Source organism: Nelusetta ayraudi, unplaced genomic scaffold (assembly GCF_046127955.1).
Source record: "Nelusetta ayraudi isolate G7.1 ecotype Tasmania unplaced genomic scaffold, CSIRO-AGI_Nayr_v1 ptg000060l, whole genome shotgun sequence".
Classification (NCBI taxonomy): Eukaryota; Metazoa; Chordata; class Actinopteri; order Tetraodontiformes; family Monacanthidae; genus Nelusetta; species Nelusetta ayraudi.
This window is the reverse complement of record NW_027466110.1, coordinates 2,744,086-2,762,927: the sequence shown is the minus strand read 5'-3', so window position 1 is coordinate 2,762,927 and position 18,842 is coordinate 2,744,086. Positions and strand designations below refer to the sequence as shown.

Below are 18,842 nucleotides of genomic sequence, written 5' to 3'. Positions count from 1 at the left end.
CTCGCGTTGTGCTGGTCGCACTGCAGTTCCTCTCTCAACCACACTGGCTTGTCAACCGCTGACGTTTTTTTGTTTTTGTTTTTGGAGATTTTTAAGTTCTCTGCGCTTCTGCTGCACATTTTCATCAGTGTTTGCTGAAAGCCATCGGTCCAGCGCCCTGAATTTGATCTCTGCTAGGAAAACCCACGCGCTGAAATGACGGAGGGTAAACTGGCCAAAGTGGCCCCTAGTTGGCGCAGTCTTCTCTAAAACACATCACGGCCACATTTAGGAGACGCAGCACAGTGCTGGAGTGGAGCAAGTGCCGTGAGAATTATTTCGTAAAACTTCACCTCTTGAAACAACTTTTGACTTCAAGCCGATGTGAAATACCGACTCTTATCAGTAGCTGTCGCTCATCAATGCACCGCAGCAATGGACCTTAGATGCGCGTAAACCTCTTGGATGAAAGAAAAACGATACTTTTCCATGCGTGGGACATGGAAAAATATCCTCCCTGGATTTTATGTCGTCCTCCTCCTCCTGGACATTCGCTTCACATGGTTTCTACGTTAATATTTTTTGAGCGACCCAATCCATCCCTGCGGTATCCTAAAGAGGACCTGCAACCCATCACATATGATATGAACTTCACCGCGTAATCTAAACTCAAAGTACAGGTTGGAGTTAAACTAAACATCACACACATCACTCTTGGATATCTCTTCACTTCCTCGGTATCCAAAAATGCGACTGGAACATTGATATTGTAAAGAGGTCGTGCGGCAGTCTAGAATCTTCCGTCAGGGTAAAAACTCTTTTGTCCGAAAGCAGGACCGTGCTGATTGACAGTGCGGACCGTTGGAGAGAGGGGGGGGGGACAAATAGTTAAACCTTCTTGACGGATAAGTCCCTGTTTAATCATCGGAGTGAATCAGCACAGAGGACGTAGGGTGGGGGAAGGCGGGGGGTCAACAGCTGGCCGGCAGGTAGGCGGGCGACCGCCTTGATTACGGCGCTGTCCGTACGCAGATGTTGCACGTCGCCACACCAGCACGGATCGCTTCCCCCCGCGAGTCGCCGGTGCCGCCGGACGTAATTGGCTCGAAAAAACCCGCGGCGAGGCCGCCACCTTTCGGATCTCTTTCCGATGTTCAGTCCGGCACGGGGTGAGTGTGTGTGTGTGTGTGTGTGTGCGTGGGGTGGGGTGGGGTGGGGGTGGGGGTGGGGGTGTTGTGTGATGTGCGGTGCGGTGCGGTGAAGAGCCACCTGGTGAGCGTAGCACACGGAGCCAGGGCCGGCCGAGATGAAAGCAGCGGAGAGAGGGGGGTGCGGGGAGGGGGGTGAAGGGCGGGTTGGGTCGGGGGTGGGAGATCAGACGCTGAGGGTCATGTTGCGGAGCAGCCACTGCTGCGAGCGGCCGTTGTTGCAGTCTCTCAGCGTGGGCACCATCTTGTCCTCCTCGGACGGCATGTCCAGGCACTGGTTGCTGTTGACGTGCAGCAGCGTCAGTCTCTGCACAGACCAGCACAGACAGACACACGGAGACAATCACACAAATGTGATATACATCTGTTTTTAATGGAGACAGCAATTCTTGGTGAGTAATTCAAAATGTTTGATGATTTATTTCACTCCCTGAACGCGGAGGAAGAAGAAGAAGAAGAAGAAGAAGAAGAAGACCAGGAGCCCAGTGTATTTACAGAAGTAGCAGCTCGCTAGCATGACGCCAAAGAATGCAGACAAAGAGACGTTGTGGATGGACGACAAAGTTGAACATCTGCTTCGAGTTTCATTTCCAATGAAGTACTTCATATTTTTCTTGCTGTAAAACAACATGTGCATTGGCTTTCTCCACAAACTAACGCCTAGAAATAGACAGTTGCTGAAATCCCCACAGCCTCAGGTCTCCGTCACCTCTTAAGGAGGCAGTATAACGCTCCAGGCAAGACTGCTCTTTTGATAGTGAAGGTTGCCGACCCCTGAGTTAAGGCAACTGGACTTGTTCTTGTCTTCCAGTCCAGTGCAGTTGCCCTGACTTAACCCTTCTACTTTACGGTGACCTGGATGACTGAGAACCATCGCAGACACACCCCCAACAAACTCTTTCCCAAACCTGCCGCAGCTGGGGCAGCGGAGGGAAACTGAATCCACCTGGATGACTAAGATGGAGCTCCGCAGACGCACCTTCAGCTATCGATTTACAGCATCGGACAGAAATACCTCTCGGCCCGGCAGATGGCCCGAGCTTGTTACACTCTGTTGCCGGAGCGTGGAAAAACAAATATAGGAGACGACGAGGGAGCAGGATGTTCTGCTGAAAGTGAGAGTCACGCTGCCTCGATTAGGAGAGAAGAAAAAGAAGGAGCGAGCGCCGAGGCAGCGCTGTCAGAGTTGGTGCGGAGAGACTCGGCCTGTCCCATGAATCATTAGCCCAGCTTTGAAGCCAAGGTGATAATTAGTATTGAATAATCCCGCTTTAGGAGTGTCGAATGTCAAAAGACGGCTGTTAGCTGCTAATTTCTCCATTTCAGGAGGAAGGAAGCCCAATGCGGAATGCTGTTGGACCTTGAAATGATGTCAGAGGTGTTGAAACCAGAACCAGTCCCAGTGCGATTGTGTCTCTACAAGTATGAAATACTTCATCGCATTCACCGGCTTTCATTTACTAGCTTGGTTGCAGAAATCCAGATGACTTACAAAACACAACGAGCAAGGGGCTAGAAAACAATAAAAACTTGCACGGGGTAGCAGCAGTTGCTTCTTAAGCTGTTGTAATCACATCAGTCCCATACATGATTTCATGTTCTGAGAGGCACAATTCAGTTAGCCTCTCTCTACTGCTGACAATGAAGGGGCAATAACCCCGTCAGTTTGACCTTTAGTGGGCAGCAATCTGCAGACTTCACAATACGGACCCATCTTGCAGGGTTTTAACCTCTAACGCCTGTTAACAGACTTGTATGATATACTAAGAGACTTGTTAAACAGATGACCAATAGGTCGATAGGTCGTGGATGGTCACCAGAATGTGCAGAACACCAGGAAACTCATGTCTGTGTCTGCGGTCGCTGAGGAGGCATCAATAGTAATACAAATTGATCTGATTGATGATCTATTCATCCTCTGAATTAGATTTTTTTTTCCACCACATGAGCAGCCACGGCAGATTTGAATGTGAACTTCAAACAACAAGGTTATTTTTAGAGTAAATATTCCGCTAAACAAATGTTCTCAACGAGATCAAATTCACATCTTTTACACGCAATGCTTCCCTTCCCCCGTGTTGTGTTCGCCGCTCCGTCACGTAAAGCCACGAGTCCGTCACGCGAGCGCGTTAAAACCGCAACAAAGTCTTCTGCCGCTCAGGAGATAAACCGCCTGCTGCGGACTGGAACCGGAGCTTTCGCCGCTTTTGATTATCCGCTCGCGTTTAAGCGCAAAGAAGTCTCAGACTTTTGCAAAATTTTGCTGCGGCTGAACCGAGTGAGATGGAGCCTGGGAGCTGGAGAGGCAGCTCGGGGAGAGGGGGAGTGGAGGCTTGATCTCCATAGTGAAGCGAAGACACACACAAAAACAAGGAAACGTGGCCTATAGGTGGCGATAAAACAAGCACATTGCCCTGATTTATTCTGCGCATGGGTCGTAGCTCTTCATCACAAGAGCGTGCGGGGGACCGTCGACAGGGGATATTCTGAGTGATGAGCGCACGGGCCCTGTTTGATCGTGAGCCATAAAACAAAAAGGGGCCTGACCTGCTCTGCCTGGATACAGAGTAGTGCACACAAGACACACGCATACATGCGTCATAAAGAACACTGATTTGTTCAAACAGAGGAAGAACAAAGAGAGCAGGTGGAGTTCGACCTCAGACCCCTGACACAACCCCAAACAACATGAAAAAAAAGCTGCAGACGCGTCACCTCACACATCCATGACAGACGCTATGCTTACATGGACACAAATAGTCGGAATAAAGGCCCAATCAGATTAAAAATGCTTCGTGTAAACACGACAATCGGGAGATTCTGATATCGATTGGGTCCATTCGGGATGAAATTTCATTCCGAAAGAGGGAGGTGGTTTATGCCGACCATTATTCCGAATGGCGTCCATGTCCACACCCATTGGGATCCTGTGTCTTCCTGGTTGGAGTAAAAATTACCTCCGCTCCATGCCTGTGTGCTAGGTCAGCATGACGCGTCTCCGCCCTTGTGGCAGCCGGTCGTTTTTCGGCAAGCAGAACACGTGGCGGGAGGGAAGCAAGACTGGACTTTCTGGCTGGAAATTTGAAAAGATAAAAGTAAAACGTGAGGGGTACAAAGGGTGAACGAGCCGAGGACGTGCGGACAGGACGTGCGGTGTTTGTTTACGACACAGGCAGAAGTACACGCACGTCATGATCGGATCATTTTATTTGGTGTACGGTCATATAAATGTCTTTATTCAAGTCTATATACAACAAAAAAATACGTATTCACATATATTAAAATAACCTCATTTACAGCTAAAATCCCTCACTAGGGCATCATATTTTTTTTGATCCCCCTCCGATTTAAAGATTCAAGCCTACTCGGAAGGGGAAATTAAATAAAGGAAAAAAACCTGTGAATAAAATACTAGAAATGTGGAGGTTCTCTCCTGTGCTCATAATTATTGCACATCTCCTCTGGGGGGAAAAGTGGGGAAACTCCCAACTCAGCTCCGCCGCGGAAGAAACCAGGCGGCGTCTGCGTTGCCCAGCGTTGGCACAGCTGAGACCGGCTAATTAAATGAGGCCGTCTCCTCGCCGCACGGCCCTGTTGAGGAAACATTGTAAACAAGCGGCACGGCGGACCTGCTGGAGGGGCGAGTGGGGTGGGGTGGGATCCTGTTTGATGTGCCGACTCGGGGAGGAGATCTCGAGGGCTGGCCTGCTTTTTGTTGGGGGAGACACGAGAGGGAGAGAGGGAGAGAGAAAAAAAAAATCCCTTTTGTCTCCCAGCAGAGCCGAGGCCACGGTCTCATTTAGCTGTAATGGTGGCCTGGTCGTGTGTGTGTGTGCGTGTGTGCGCGTGTGCGTGTGCGTGTGCGCCGGGCTGCTTCCTGATGCCACAAACACTTTGAGCAGGAACAACAAATCAGGCCATCGAACAGCAGGTCACTGCAGCCGCGACTCTGACACACAAGAGCAGCCGCGGCCAATTTAGCCCGTTTGGTCGCCACAACGACAACAACAACAACAACAACAACGACGACAACATCTCTGGCACGTTGCGGTGCAGCAGCTGTTGGAGTAACGAGAAATCTCTCACAAAAGTGCCAAGAGACACACCGAGAGAGCGAGAGAGAGAGAGCGAGCGAGCGAGCGAGAGAGAGAGAAACTCACAGAGGCATTAAGGATACTGGGAAACGTAGCCGGCGTTGGCATAGAAAAGGAGCTCAGAGGCAGATATGCAGGAAAACTGGATGCAACCCACTGTGTTTCCATGACCCCCTAGAATCGCGCAAAACCTAAATATTGCAATAAAAAACTGGCAATGGAAACGGCTGAACTTCGGACGTCTCAAACACGGCTAAAAGGTTTTTACGCTCTCGTGAATTGCGGAAAACCTAAATATCGCAATAAAAAAAACTGGTATTGCGATAGAGAGGTATCTCGCAAAAGTGTCACGGAAACACTTTTTTTTCGCATTTACGTGCGGGGTCACGTGACCAGTTTACTTCAAGTGAAAATGGCGCGTTATGTTTTTTTTAAAGAGAAAAATATAACAACCATCATTGAAAACAAAAAAAAAGGAAACAAAAGCAAACATAATGCTTGGGTGAACTGCGGCTTCTGCGCTTCACACCGTTCAATGGAGACACCTGCAAATCGCAACTGTACTTTGCAGAAACTTTAGAAATATTGCTTCTATTTCGCGAAAAACGGCAATGGACGCGGAGCTATTGAACGATGTGATGGACGCAGGTTTGAATGAAGCTTCAACGCGAGTGCGCACAGCTGCTCGAAGCCAATAGGAGAGTGGCGTGAGAGGCCACTCTCCTATTAGCCGCTCTACGGTGAAGGATCACATCAAAAGAGGAGGGACACAATGGCAGGGGGCTCGTATTTAATCAGCCCTGATGCTAAATAATCAGCTAAAAATAAAGACGCCCTTCTTCCACAATGGGAACGGTGTTTGAAAAGCGCAGGAGGAGAAGGCAGGTGACGGACACGTCAGATCACAGACGAACCTGGCTAAAGGTCCTGCAGTCCTCATCTCACGCCAGTGATTAAAGGTCCCATATCATTAAAAAAAAAAAAAAAAAATTTAACTTTTCTGTTTCTCTAGCCCGTACAGGAATGGAATTAAAGGTCCTTGCCTTCTTTCTCATGCTATACTTTTTCCTTGAAAGAGTGCAATTGCGGAAATGTGCCCTTTGTGATGTCACAAAGAGCACTGATCCCTCACGGATACCTCTCAAGGTTAGCAGCGTCGCCCCCAGCCAGGTGTTGGCCCTTTTCCAATCGCTTGAAAAACGTTTTGCTTCGTCAGTTTTATAAGCTGTTTTTTTTAGCAGGAGACTACAAACAGAGGGCTACATGTGCTGTTTTCTCCAGATCCAGAGGGATTCACCGGAAAAATCAATCATGCTCGGCTCCCCCAACTGGAGTCTGAAAAGAAAAATAAATGTCAGACCATGGGAATAACACCGGAGCTGGATGGCTTTCGGCTTCTTTTGCCGCACACTCTGTGACAGAAAACAACACACACACTAGGCTACAGCGGCGTCTCAAACAGGTCTGAACCGCTACACAGCAGCTACGTGGACTGCTAGCGTCTCCTCTACGACTACTTTGTAGCGACTAAGCGCTCACCTCAGGACCCGCAGCCGTCAGCGGCGCGCTCAGATAAAATACTCAGCGGGGCTGAAGTAAAGGTTCCTGGCCACCTCCAGGCGGGTGTAGTTGCGCAGGAGCCAGTTCTGGGCGGGGCTGCCGTTGCAGTACTCCACCATGGGGCCGTAGGTGCTGTCCTTCAGGCGGCCGATGGTCAGGCACATCTGGGTGACGATGTGCAGGAAGGTGCGCTTCTGCGGACCGGGCCGGGCCGGCAGTGCGGAGGGACAGACGGCGGTGGGGGTTGAGTGTGCGATTCGTTCGTGGTCGAGCTTTTCAAAACTACGAGGCCAGTTTCATGGGTCGCAGTCAGTGTGCGAAAAAAAAATTGACTGGTAGTGTATAATATAATATATATATGTATATATATGTATGTATGTATGTATGTATACATATATATATATATATATATATATATATATATATATATATATATACATATATATATATATATATATGTATATATATATATATATATATATATATATATGTATATATATATATATATATATATATATATATATATATATGTATATATATATATTATTGTCACTGATGGTCATTAAGATTTCTGTAAGATCATCATGTCTAATATTCAATTTTTTTAAATATGCATGCTGCATGGAAACTCAGAATGGTATTAAGCAACAGTATCAGCCCAAGTATTGACGGATATACATATATATATATATATATATATATATATATATATATATATATATATATATATATATATATATATACATATATATATATACATATATATATATATATATATACATATATATACATATATATATATACATATATATATATATATATATACATATATATATATACATACATATATATATACATATATATATATGTATATATATATCTGTCATATTCCACTTCAGTTCAGTGAAGGTGGTGCTGAACAGTCTTTGTTCTTCATTTCTACTCACTCTCTAGGACACGAGCACAAAATCTCACAAGGTGCAAAACGTGGTACATAAATTTCAACCGGATATTTGGATTTCTATCTACCCATCTATCTATCCATCTCTCTCCATCTACGGGAACAGAGCACAGTATTGGGAGCCCTGTAGAGACCAGGATGGGCTTTAGTGGTAAATCGAGGGTGAAAACTGCTTATTTCTGCTGGCTCGCTGAAAAGAAGGGAAAGCGCTTTGTCACGGTCATGAATGAATGAAGCCGGTTCTAAAATTGTGGGAAAAGCGCTTCATTCCTGCGGACGTGAAAACCGATGACCAGATGAAATGTTAAAGGAACGGCGGCGCTGCGATCCAGCCCCCACGTCTGCCCGCGCTGGGGCTAAAAAAAGCCTCGGCCACCGACAGCGGTGAAACCCCAGCGCTGTTTACAGCAGAGGCCGGTCCTCTTCCTTCATGAATTATTCAAGCTTTCTTTTTCTTTTTTTTTCTTCCCTCCTCCGGATTAAGAATACACGGAGAGAGAACAAAGTGCAATAATGAAAGGATTTCTCCTTGGGTTTGCTGACCGTCTGACGGAGGGCCCTCCAGGCCTCCTCACCTTGTCAGAGACGGAACGTCTCAATCACTGGCAGATAACGATTCGCTTGCCGGGGTCTTTTTATAGCCGCTTGAAACTGGATGCGGAAAGTTCTCAGAGGATACAATAGCTTTTTCAATTGTATCCTCTGAGAAACACTGAAGTCTGTGAATCGGCGAGAACTCTGCAGAGTCAATACTTGCATGAGGATGTTTTGCGTGTTTACTGTCAGGATTAAAGCATCAATCTGGTTTTGGGTTGTTTTTATCGTTCGTTTGAGGGCCGGAGTCTTACCGACCCGTGAGTGCCTCGAGAGTTAGGGGATGAAGGTGAGGAAGAGTTTCCGTTTTATTTTTGGTTTTACGAAATGTATGTTCTCATCATGCCGAGCTTGGCATTGCAATATCAGTGATTTCATTTTTTATATTTCCATCCATCCATGCATCCATGCATCCATCCATCCAGGCAGGTTTTAAAGTGATCATTTACCACAATCCTAATATTGATTGAATGGCCTCTATTTTCTTTCTTCAAACTGCATCAGTCCACTGCAAAATACGTTTTCCGCATTTTCTTTTTAAATCTAATTCTTACTAAAGTCTAACCACTACCTCCACTTCATATAGCCCACATGGTCTGACAGGACATCACAGGACTCACACAGAACCAACTTCTAGCTCCTTCACTGCTGGGAATTCTTACCTCAAAGTCATAATGCCATTTGCCGACGACGTACTATTGGAGAAACAACAGGAGGCGAAAGAGAGAAACACGGCAGCTGAAACACTGACAAACAGCGCCATCTGGTGGCAGCAAACGCGCACTCGCTGTGCATGCACAGACAGTAAAGCCACGTCATGAGAAGCGCCATCCTGGTGATGCAGATAAAAACGTGACCGCAGTTACCGTCGCAAAAAAAAAAGAAATGCGAGGCCGTAAGAGCCTTGCCCTTGGAGCGTCTCTGCCGCCATCAACGCCTACCTCAGGGTCGTACTCGAACATCTGATTGCCCTTCATGTGGTGACACTTGAGCATGACGACGGGCCCGTTGAGGCGGGACACGTCCAGGCAGAGGTCGTCTGTCCGGATTTCTTTGTCCGCCGTGTAGGAGAACACCTGGGGAAGCGGGCGGTGGAAAACATCAGCGAGGGCAGAGACAGGCGTGATGGTGCAGAGACGAGAGCATTTTTATCATTTTATTATCATCTTTTTTGTTTTATTTATGAGCCGCTTTTCTAGGAGAAACAGCCCAAGGTCTTTTTTGTATATTTATCTGATTTTGCAGGATAATAACTCTATATGCTATAATAAACAATGCTACTTAATGAAGGCCTTACGGTCGAATGGGCCATAAATTTTTTTTTTTTAAAAAGCTGGTAAATTATTGGCCCAAACGCGAGAGACTGATCAATAAATATATAGAGGCAAACGTAAAGAAAAACACAAGGTGCGATAAAAATTAATTTGAAATCATAAACTTTATGCATTGAAGAAGAGGAAAAGGCAAAAGCATGACGTCTCTATGCATCTATGCATATTTGTGTTTACGTTCTACCCAAGGGACATGCATGTTGGACGTACAGTAGTGGAAAAAAGTTTTCGGACGGCATTAAAATTTTTCTTAATCCCAACTACTATCAATAAACATTTGTCAGAGATGTGTGTGTGTGTGTGTGTGTGTGCGTGTGTGTGTGTGTGTGTCAAAAGGTTTAGCTGCATCAGAGACATGCAAGCAACTTTTTTGTTGTTCAGTGTTCATAAGACAAAATAAGAAAACTACATTTTTGCAGATCTTGTACTCATGTACTCCGGATGTGTTGCAAGGGACTTGCAGTCCGCTTGATGAAGCATCCAGTTGCGAGCTGGACAGAACAGTGTAGTGGCTGCAGGTACACTTGGGAGGCTTGAGACTGACTCTCAGCGCAATAAGGCACATTAGAAATGCATGAGGTGTCCAAAAACCTTTTTCCACCACTGTATTCCACTCTGCTCTGTGCGCACTGCGTCGTGCCGATGCTCACCTGGTTTCCTCCCATGCCGTGACAGTTGAAGAACCCCACCTTCTCATTCTCCTTCCTCCCCATGTTGTCGACGCACTGGTTGGTCTCCACATTCCTGATCTGCAGGCAGGAAGCCAAGAGGAGATAATTACATTTCCCCGCAGTGCGCCCTCACCGTTTGTCATCCGAACCCGAACTGCAGATTGCACGCTTGCTTGGAGAGAGCAACTGCGGCGCCGCCTCCGACGCTGCTGCTGCTGCTGCTGCTGCTGCTGCCTTGGAGATCGTCTTCAAACAAACATGCTCATCAAAAGTTTATTTGATTGATGGCATCACTGCTTGATCCTGTCGCTTCTAGAGTTCATCTTTCCACCGACGTCCAGTTTGGAAGGTTCGGGCCTCTGTTGCATGACCATCACAAACCAGGGCGGGGCTGTGCATTTTGGAGGTGGAGCCAGACGCCTGGTTGTGGCGATTCTGGCTGCGCTGTGACTGGCTGCACAATCTAGTCTTGATATCTACCCTTGAATTTCCTGAGTTCTATGAATGCAAAGCCCTTCAGTCTCACTGCTGAAGAACACGAGTGGGGTTTTTCGGGATGGCGGGGTCGCCACGGGGTGACGAGAAACTTTTCTAATGAATTGGCACAGCGGCAGAGCTGCAGCTGAGCGGGCCCGACGCCGCGTTTCCTCGCTGGCTCATTATCATGCCCATCACGCACGGCAGCGCCGGCGTTCGCAAATGAAGCGGCATGAAACCTAATGCTTCCAGCTGTTGAAGGAAGGCCGACTGCGAGCTGCAGAGTCAGTCTGGCAGACGTCTTCTTTAGACAGAGGAGGGGTGTCGAGGACGGAGGGAGGGAGGGAAGGAGGAAGAGCGGCCAGATGAAAATCCTCGGTTGCATAAACGCTGCAGGATTAGAAGCTCTCGCCGCCGCGACTTCATCAGCCGCCGCCGACTGACGAGTTTAAACGAAGACATCTGTTGACAGGCAGCGGCGGCCCAGACTCTGCTGTCTGTACACAACCGTGAGGCACGAGGAGGGAAAGTTGAGCCACTTTCATTTCCTCTTTGGGTGCCACTGACTTTCTAATCCTAAAGAGAAAAAAAAACAATAATCTTAAAGTGTTTTCTTCAAACTGCACCAGTTCAGTTCAGTTCAGTCTTTTCATTTACAGCACAGCAGCTCTAGGAAGTTGTTGATATTTTTGCAACGACTCATCGGTCACCCAACATAGTTTGCAGCATTTTATTTATACTCTGTATTTTGCCTTTAAATTTATTTCTGAACTGTTTTTTTAAGCCAATAAACCGATGCTGATAATAAAAGCATGCTTCCATTTTTCTTGCTGGCACAGGAGAATGTAAACGAGGTTGCGCTAAAGTCTTCAACGTGCTGCTTCCCAACTGGACAATCCGGAGTGATATTTGCACGCTCTCGTTGTTTTAAAATCTTTTTTTTTCATAAACATGAGCTTTATCTGAGAGAGCCAGCGGCTCTGGACATGGCTGTGTAAACACGCGACTGGGATCGGTCTGCATACGCGGCCTACTATTTGTTCGCCGTATGAACAGCTGCGGCCGTTTGTTTATCGTCTGGCTCGGTTCGGCCTTTTCTCGCCGGATCCTGATGTTTTTCCGGGATTTATCTGGCGGCGATATTGTCTTGTTGACAGGAGGAGGTGACAGGCGACTCAGGAGGAGGACGGCGCAGCAGCGCGAGCCGGGCGAGGCTGAGCGCCGAACGGGAGGATATCTGCAGCATTGCAAAGGGGGTTGGAGGGAGGGGAGAGGAGGGTGTTGGTTCTGCGTAGGAGAGAGAGCTCATACTTCACCAAGTGAGTAGTATCTCCTTGGGATCTGGGAGTCGGGGTAAATGTTCTCCAGGTACCAGGAGAAGGGTTTGCACTGCAGGGCCTGGCGGAGGGCTTTGCGGGACGAGACGTCCCCGTAGTCGACCCGCATCACGCCTGCAGACAAGGACGACAGAGGATTCCAGCATCTAATGGGACTGAACATCAGTTTGTTGTTCAAAATTAGACTAAAAGTACACCCATTTTTTTTTTGTTGACAGCTTTACATTTCAACCCCTGGTCTGAATCTTTAAAAAAAAAAAAAAAGCACATTCAGCCTCCCACCAAATTACTTGGTTCATAACTTCCTGCTAAAACTGCAGGTTTGAGGGCGGAGCCAACCACTGGCTGGTGGGGTCGTCTTTAGCCTGGTGTAATAAGTGAGTTTGATTTTAGAGCTGCCTATTATTCTTAGAAAACCCTTAGTGAAGTTGTTGTTGTAATATAAGACCTTTAAAGACAAAAATAATTTTTCAAACCAAAGCGAAAATATTGACATTGAAGGTGGTCATGAAAGAATTCAAGGACTTAATGCACGGGTAGGAAGTCACAGGAGGAAACGGATTCCAGTGTGTATCCATACATTTCTATCCTCGGGCGTATCCTCGTCAGAGATGCGCAAAGGCTTTGTGCTTGGGCTACGTGTTATTTTAGCCGAACCGGAGCAGCTGATAAATCAGGCCTGATGCAGCTGAAGACTGAGGGAGGGCTCTTTTCGAACGGCGACTGGGCTCAGACACTTACAAACACATTAGGCAGATGGTTTCTCCCCAGAGTGCCGCGGCAGCTCGCATGTAGATAGATCCATCGGGGTAATTAGTCATGAAAGAGCGTGATTGCAATGCGGGGGGAAAACAGAATACGGTTTTTCAAAAACCAGCCAACATGCAAGACGTGCGGCGCTAATTACCCATCAAAAAACGCGAGCCAGAGGTTAAAAACGGCGCCTCGTGTGATCGCGGCGTGAAATAGAGATTTCAGGTTGGGGGAGATAAAAGCTTTGAGGCCGAGAGGCCGTCTCCATCTCCCTCCTGCTCCCTCCGCGGGGCCCTGAACGCAACACGTTGCCGGATGATGAATAGCCTCTTTGATCTGGAGATCGCCGGCGCAGCGGAGGGTTCGAGGACGGAGACGCGCGTTTGTAGCGCAGGCGACCAGACACCGGGCGAGAGAGAGAGGGAGAGAGACTGAGAGGGAGAGAGAGAGAAAGAGAGAGAGACTGAGAGAGGGAGAGAGAGAGAAAGAGAGAGGGAGAGAGAGAAAGAGAAAGAGAGAGAGACAGAGAAAGAGAGAGAGAGACTGAGAGAGGGAGAGAGAGAGAAAGAAAGAGGGAGACTGAGAGAGGGAGAGAGAGAGGAAGAGAGAGAGACTGAGAGAGGGAGAGAGAGAGAAAGAAAGAGGGAGAGAGAGAAAGAGAAAGAGAGAGAGACTGAGAGAAAGAGAAAGAGAGAGAGACTGAGAGAGGGAGAGAGAGAGAAAGAAAGAGGGAGACTGAGAGAGGGAGAGAGAGAGAAAGAGACAGAGAGGGAGAGAGAGAGAAAGAGACGTCTAAGTGGGGTCTTTTGTTCAGCGTGGCCCTGGATCATTCCGTCTAACGCCAGCCCAGAGGAGCAGGCCGGTCGGCGTCGGGGGCGGCACAATGCAGGGAGACTCATCCATCACGGCCGCTCGGCTCTGTCTGCGCACCTGCCCGAGCCGGGCCGGGCGGAGCGGAGGAGGAGAGGGTCGCCGCCACGTGCGGCATCAGATCGGGAGATTTAGGGATAATCCCTCATAGGTTCGCCGCTACATAAAGCACTTAACCAGAGATATCCCGAAGACTGCTGTCTGCTAAAGGGTAATCACATTACTAAGTCGACAGATGGAGGGGTACTCAGCTTTCAATCTGTGCTGCCCCACCGCCCCCACCAGTCTGCCCTGAGCGTCGTTAAATTAAGACGGAGGTGAATTTCTGAACTCAAAGCTTTCAAAGTGGCACCGACGCCGAGTCGTAACGTGGGAAATAATGAAGCCCCAGTATGACCGGAGCGCCGTCACATTTCGATGTAGGTCACAAAGCTCTTTAAATGAGCAAGATGTAAGAAGCGGGAGGTTGAAACGCAGCTCAGTGTGCCATCGGCCAGCACAGCGGCGGCACCGGCGACACTTCCGTTTCATCAGCATCATGCATTTCTGCTTTTCAACGGTCGCACACAACGCGCCGAACATCGATCGAGCGACAAACAGTTTGGGCCGATTTAAATCCCTGAAACTTTTCCCAGCCTGCAGGCTGTCGCAAGCCATGCGCACCTGGTGATATGATGTAGAAGAAATCTTTGAAATCGTCCATCCACACTTCAGCCAGACGGCGGTTGTTCTTGTTGATGACTTGGCCCGTTCCGCCGGGGAAGCTGTACGGGGTGGCCTTGCGGAAGACGTGGCCCACGTGGGAACACGTCACGATTTCCAGGGAGCCGCCGCACTGCCACACCTGCAGACACACACCGGGTGAACTACAACAAAAAAAAAACCCAAGCCAGTGCAGCCAGGACATTGGTCCGATTGGCTGTTTCGTCCCTTCTCGTGAGCAAAGATTCAGACTTGTGCTCAAAAACGAAGCAAAAATAGTCCCAGTGGTCCAGCAGGCCTGGTAGTCAATGACTTGCAGTTCAGATAATCATCCCGAGCTTACTTAAAATAGTACGGAAGCGCATTGCTGCCACCATAGAAAAAAAAAAGGGCTCAGTATCACGATATAACGTGAAACCATCATGTTTTTGTGTGATAGTTTTCACGTCATAAGGTGATACTGAGGCGACATTCTAAAACCTTAATGTAGCTTGATGTCCGAAAACAGCGATCATCTAAGACCAAATTTCACGTGGACCTTTTCAATCAACTCGAGTTGATGCGCTTCCGTAGTATGCCGTCACACTGGATAAAAACAGGGCCGAGTATCACATTATAACGTGGAAATTATCACGAAATAACGTGATAGTTAAACGTTGCAACATGAAAATGATTACGAAATAACATGATAGTTTGACATTATAACATGATTTGCCCTGTTTTTTTGGTTTGTTTGTTTTTTTCTAGGGTGGCAGCAATGCGCTTCTCTACAGTGGAGCTACAGAGGCACAGGAACAGGAAGGAGACTTCCAAGTCTAAAATGATTCTGGTCCATTAACAAAATCCATCTCCTGAGTTGTACCATTTACTTAAAAGATGTACATTTTTATGATTCATTTACATTATCAAGGAGCTACTTTTGTCGGAAGTCATGAATAAACCATAAATAACGGAAAATGCTGTTTGAACCACATGAAATAGAGTCGCACTCGCATTCCTCCATTCCGAGCTGGATTTGAAACGGCGCAACAGAGTGAGATGTGTAAGGGGAAAGATTCCCTCGACATGCATCTACGGGGTTACTTCTTCAATAATTTACAAATTCGTCAAATCTTTACGTGAAGACATCTGGCGGCACGTCGGCACGTAATTGCATCCCGAGGCCTTCACTCACTCTGAAAGACATTTCCAGGTTCTCTCCGCCCCAGATATCCATGCCGGGATCGTAGCTTCCTATCTCCTCAAAGTACGTTTTGTCTATGGAGAACAATCCGCCCGCCATGGTGGGAGTCCTAAGTGAAAGGCGAACACAAAGCAAACAACAATGACGGCAATCATCTCTTTCTCCTTGCAAGCTCATTGATCACCACGTTTGGGAAACCGCGGGAACATTCCGAGATAATAATATAATAAATGACCAATTAGTGCGACAATATGGCACACAATGCGGAATCTCGTCTATCTGTTCATCCTGTGTTAAATTCAGAATTAAAAATGAACAACGTTTGTTTGCCGGAGCGATTTGTTTTGAGTGGCCAAAAAGCGTGAGAGTTTTCTGGGTTTTCTGGGGTAAGAAGGAGGTGAGTTTATATTTAGAGGCGAAGAGAGTGCGAAAAAACGAAGAGCGGCGAAGCGAACATCAAAGAGATTCGCAGAGTGAGATGAGCTGTTCAGATAAAAGTGGCTCATGTCTGAGTCTGTCCAGGCTTCACGCTCGCGCCGCCTTGCGTGAATGATTCGTGACGAGGTCGCGCATCCTCGGGATCACGCTGCCAAATTTAGACCCCGGGCCGAGGAGGAAGAGTTGTTTTGCTCGGCGTACCTGACGGGAAGCGTCCGGTCGCCCTTCCGCCGATCCATCTCTCTCTGGGGAACCGGGTACCAGCGGAAGTTCAGCTTCCAGTTGAACCCACCGTAGGTCATGTCGGAGCCGGCCATGTACTCAAACGTCTCGTCGCTGATCACGTCGATGATGGGGCACACCACCGCTTTCCTGGGCACACAAGCATCACCAGAGCGAAGTCGTTGTGATGAATTATTTAACAAAATGCAGAGACGGAAAAGAGGGAAGATAGTTGTGGGTTATTATTTCACCGTTGCATCACGATCTGAACACATTAATTACAGTTTAAAATATGTTAAAACGGGTGAAAATGAGTATTTTGTTCTGCTAATCGATTGAACAAAAACACCAACCAGCATGTTTGACTGTTGCTTTTGCTACACAAGACAAACACAAATCCTCCTGATGGCTTTTTTTTTTTTGTTTTGTTTTGGGTTTTTTTCACTGAAATTGAGCGAATTGCCATTAAATGTAAAGTACATTTTCTGGAACATTCAGAACAGCATCCGACTTGCAAAATAGTAAAAGTAAAAAAAAGCAAGACAATTAAATTTGAATTGCAAATGTGCATAGTTGAACATTTAAATATTCAAATTTATTGCACTTGCACAGAAACTTTACCACTGTATCATGCAAACCTGGGTTATTTCTGTCAGCCCGGTGATTGAGGAGATGTGCCAGAGGAAAAAAAAAAGGGAGGAATTTTTATATAATAATTAGATGAACCTGGTGTCAAGCAGCACTTCTGTGAAAAGCCAGAATCATCCATCAAATGAATGTCGCCGCTATTCTATCATCATCATACATCTGTGTGGCAGCCGTCAGAGAAGCTATTACGGCCCACTGATGTGCTTTATCGCAAAACCTCTGAGTGTCTTCACGGAAGAAAAATGAAAGTGTCCAACCTCGGCTGGATAACGGGGTAATTGTGATCAATCGCATCTCGGTTGCACGCTGCACATTGAGACTGTTTATTTTAACGGCCAATTACAACTCCACAACAGGGCTTTAAAAGCTGATAATTGACATTAACTGCTGAGGGAAGGAAGAAAAAAAACAACAACGGCGACTTCCCGTATTTGTCTTTAAAAGTAGCGCGAGCTGAAGAAATCATCAGCTGCCGAGGCTTTTTGTCTGGCGACGCGGGTTCAAAAGGCGCCCTTGTCCCCTTTAATCTCCTCCTCTTCAGCGGCGCCTACTAATATCAGTTGCAGCAGAGTTAATATGTAAGGCAACAGTAATTAGAGGCAGATTTTCCCCGCAGGCAGCCGCCGAGGCAGACGATGCAAGACGATTATCGTCTCCTATCTGCCTCGGTTCAAGCGGAGCACTCAGAACCGAGCGGGTTTTTTTCAGTGCCGTTAATATTTAGAGAGCAAGAGAGAGACTTGGCTCGAGCGCACGCTGATGTAATGTCGCTGAAATGAGACAATACAGGTTCGGGCAAAGTGGATCTGAGGACGCCGGACTCGCAGAGAGAGAGAGAGAGAGAGGGACTGTGATAAAGTTTCGGCAAAATGGGTGAGACGCCCGATGCGGTCGTTTCTTCGGAGCCCCCACCTGTCCTCCTTGATGCGCACCAGCAGCGGCTCCAGCCAGCCCACCGTGCACTCGCAGTGGGCGTCCAGGAAGGTGATTACCTGGCCCCTGGTGGCCGCCGCGCCCCTTAACCGGGCTCGGATCAGACCCGAGCGCTGCTCCATGCGCAGGATCCTCACCGGCACCTCCAGGGTGCGCACGTAGCTCTCCAGCTTGGTCTGCAGGAAGTCTGGAAGGGGGGAGAGGAGAAAATTTAGCTTCGGAAGCCGCAGCGGTGCCGCACTGTGCTGGGGCGGTGGGAGGAGCTTAACGACCTCGCTCGCTGGCGTCGTCCACCAGCACGATCTCCACCAGCAGGTGCCTCGGCGACCGGTTGATGGCGCTGTGGACGGTCCGCAGCAGCGTGCTCCACGCCTCGTTGTGGAAGACGATGACGATGCTGGTGTTGGGCAGGTCGTCCGGGTAGACCTTGGTCTTGCAGCTGAAAACGAAGCCGTGAAGCAGAACGGTTTGGCAGAATGTATCCGTCTAGTAAATGGAGTTCATTACAAATTACAAGTAGGTTTTTTAGTGGTGACATTATTGTTGTTACTGGAGGGCGACACGGTGGCGCAGTGGTTAGGCCTAAATTGCTCTCCAATATGAATTCTGTCCATCTCAAAAACCACATCAAAAAAACAACAACAAGTGCCGCTTTGCAAACTTCGGAAGTGGAAAGTTTCACTGGAAGGAATTGCGGAGTGTATGCTGCTGCTATCAATCTGTGCCCTGAGTGCAAAAAGATTGTCATGTGCGATTTACTGGCAAAACATCTTGGGGAAGGGGAGAGCGGAAAAGGTTAAACCGGCGCTGACAGCCGTGTCAGCGCGTCCTGGGCTTTTATGGGACGCCTGTCACAGCCCTCGGAGTGGGAATGTGGCAAA

General features: G+C 47.8%; 1 protein-coding gene across 1 annotated transcript in view; it reads right to left on the bottom strand.

Annotated features, from left to right (window-relative positions):
* Window positions 1-1,189: 1,189 nt before the first annotated feature.
* galnt13 (polypeptide N-acetylgalactosaminyltransferase 13) overlaps window positions 1,190-18,842 on the bottom strand; it is a 28,847-nt gene continuing 11,194 nt past the window's right edge. The window contains exons 4-12 of the mRNA XM_076040242.1: window positions 18,234-18,400; window positions 17,941-18,148; window positions 16,360-16,530; window positions 15,712-15,829; window positions 14,499-14,679; window positions 12,187-12,326; window positions 10,378-10,476; window positions 9,338-9,472; window positions 1,190-1,494 (exon numbers count right to left, since the gene is read on the bottom strand). Coding sequence (XP_075896357.1) covers window positions 1,354-1,494; window positions 9,338-9,472; window positions 10,378-10,476; window positions 12,187-12,326; window positions 14,499-14,679; window positions 15,712-15,829; window positions 16,360-16,530; window positions 17,941-18,148; window positions 18,234-18,400 — 1,360 coding nt within the window. The 3' untranslated portion in view covers window positions 1,190-1,353. The remainder of the gene's footprint in view (window positions 1,495-9,337; window positions 9,473-10,377; window positions 10,477-12,186; window positions 12,327-14,498; window positions 14,680-15,711; window positions 15,830-16,359; window positions 16,531-17,940; window positions 18,149-18,233; window positions 18,401-18,842) is intronic.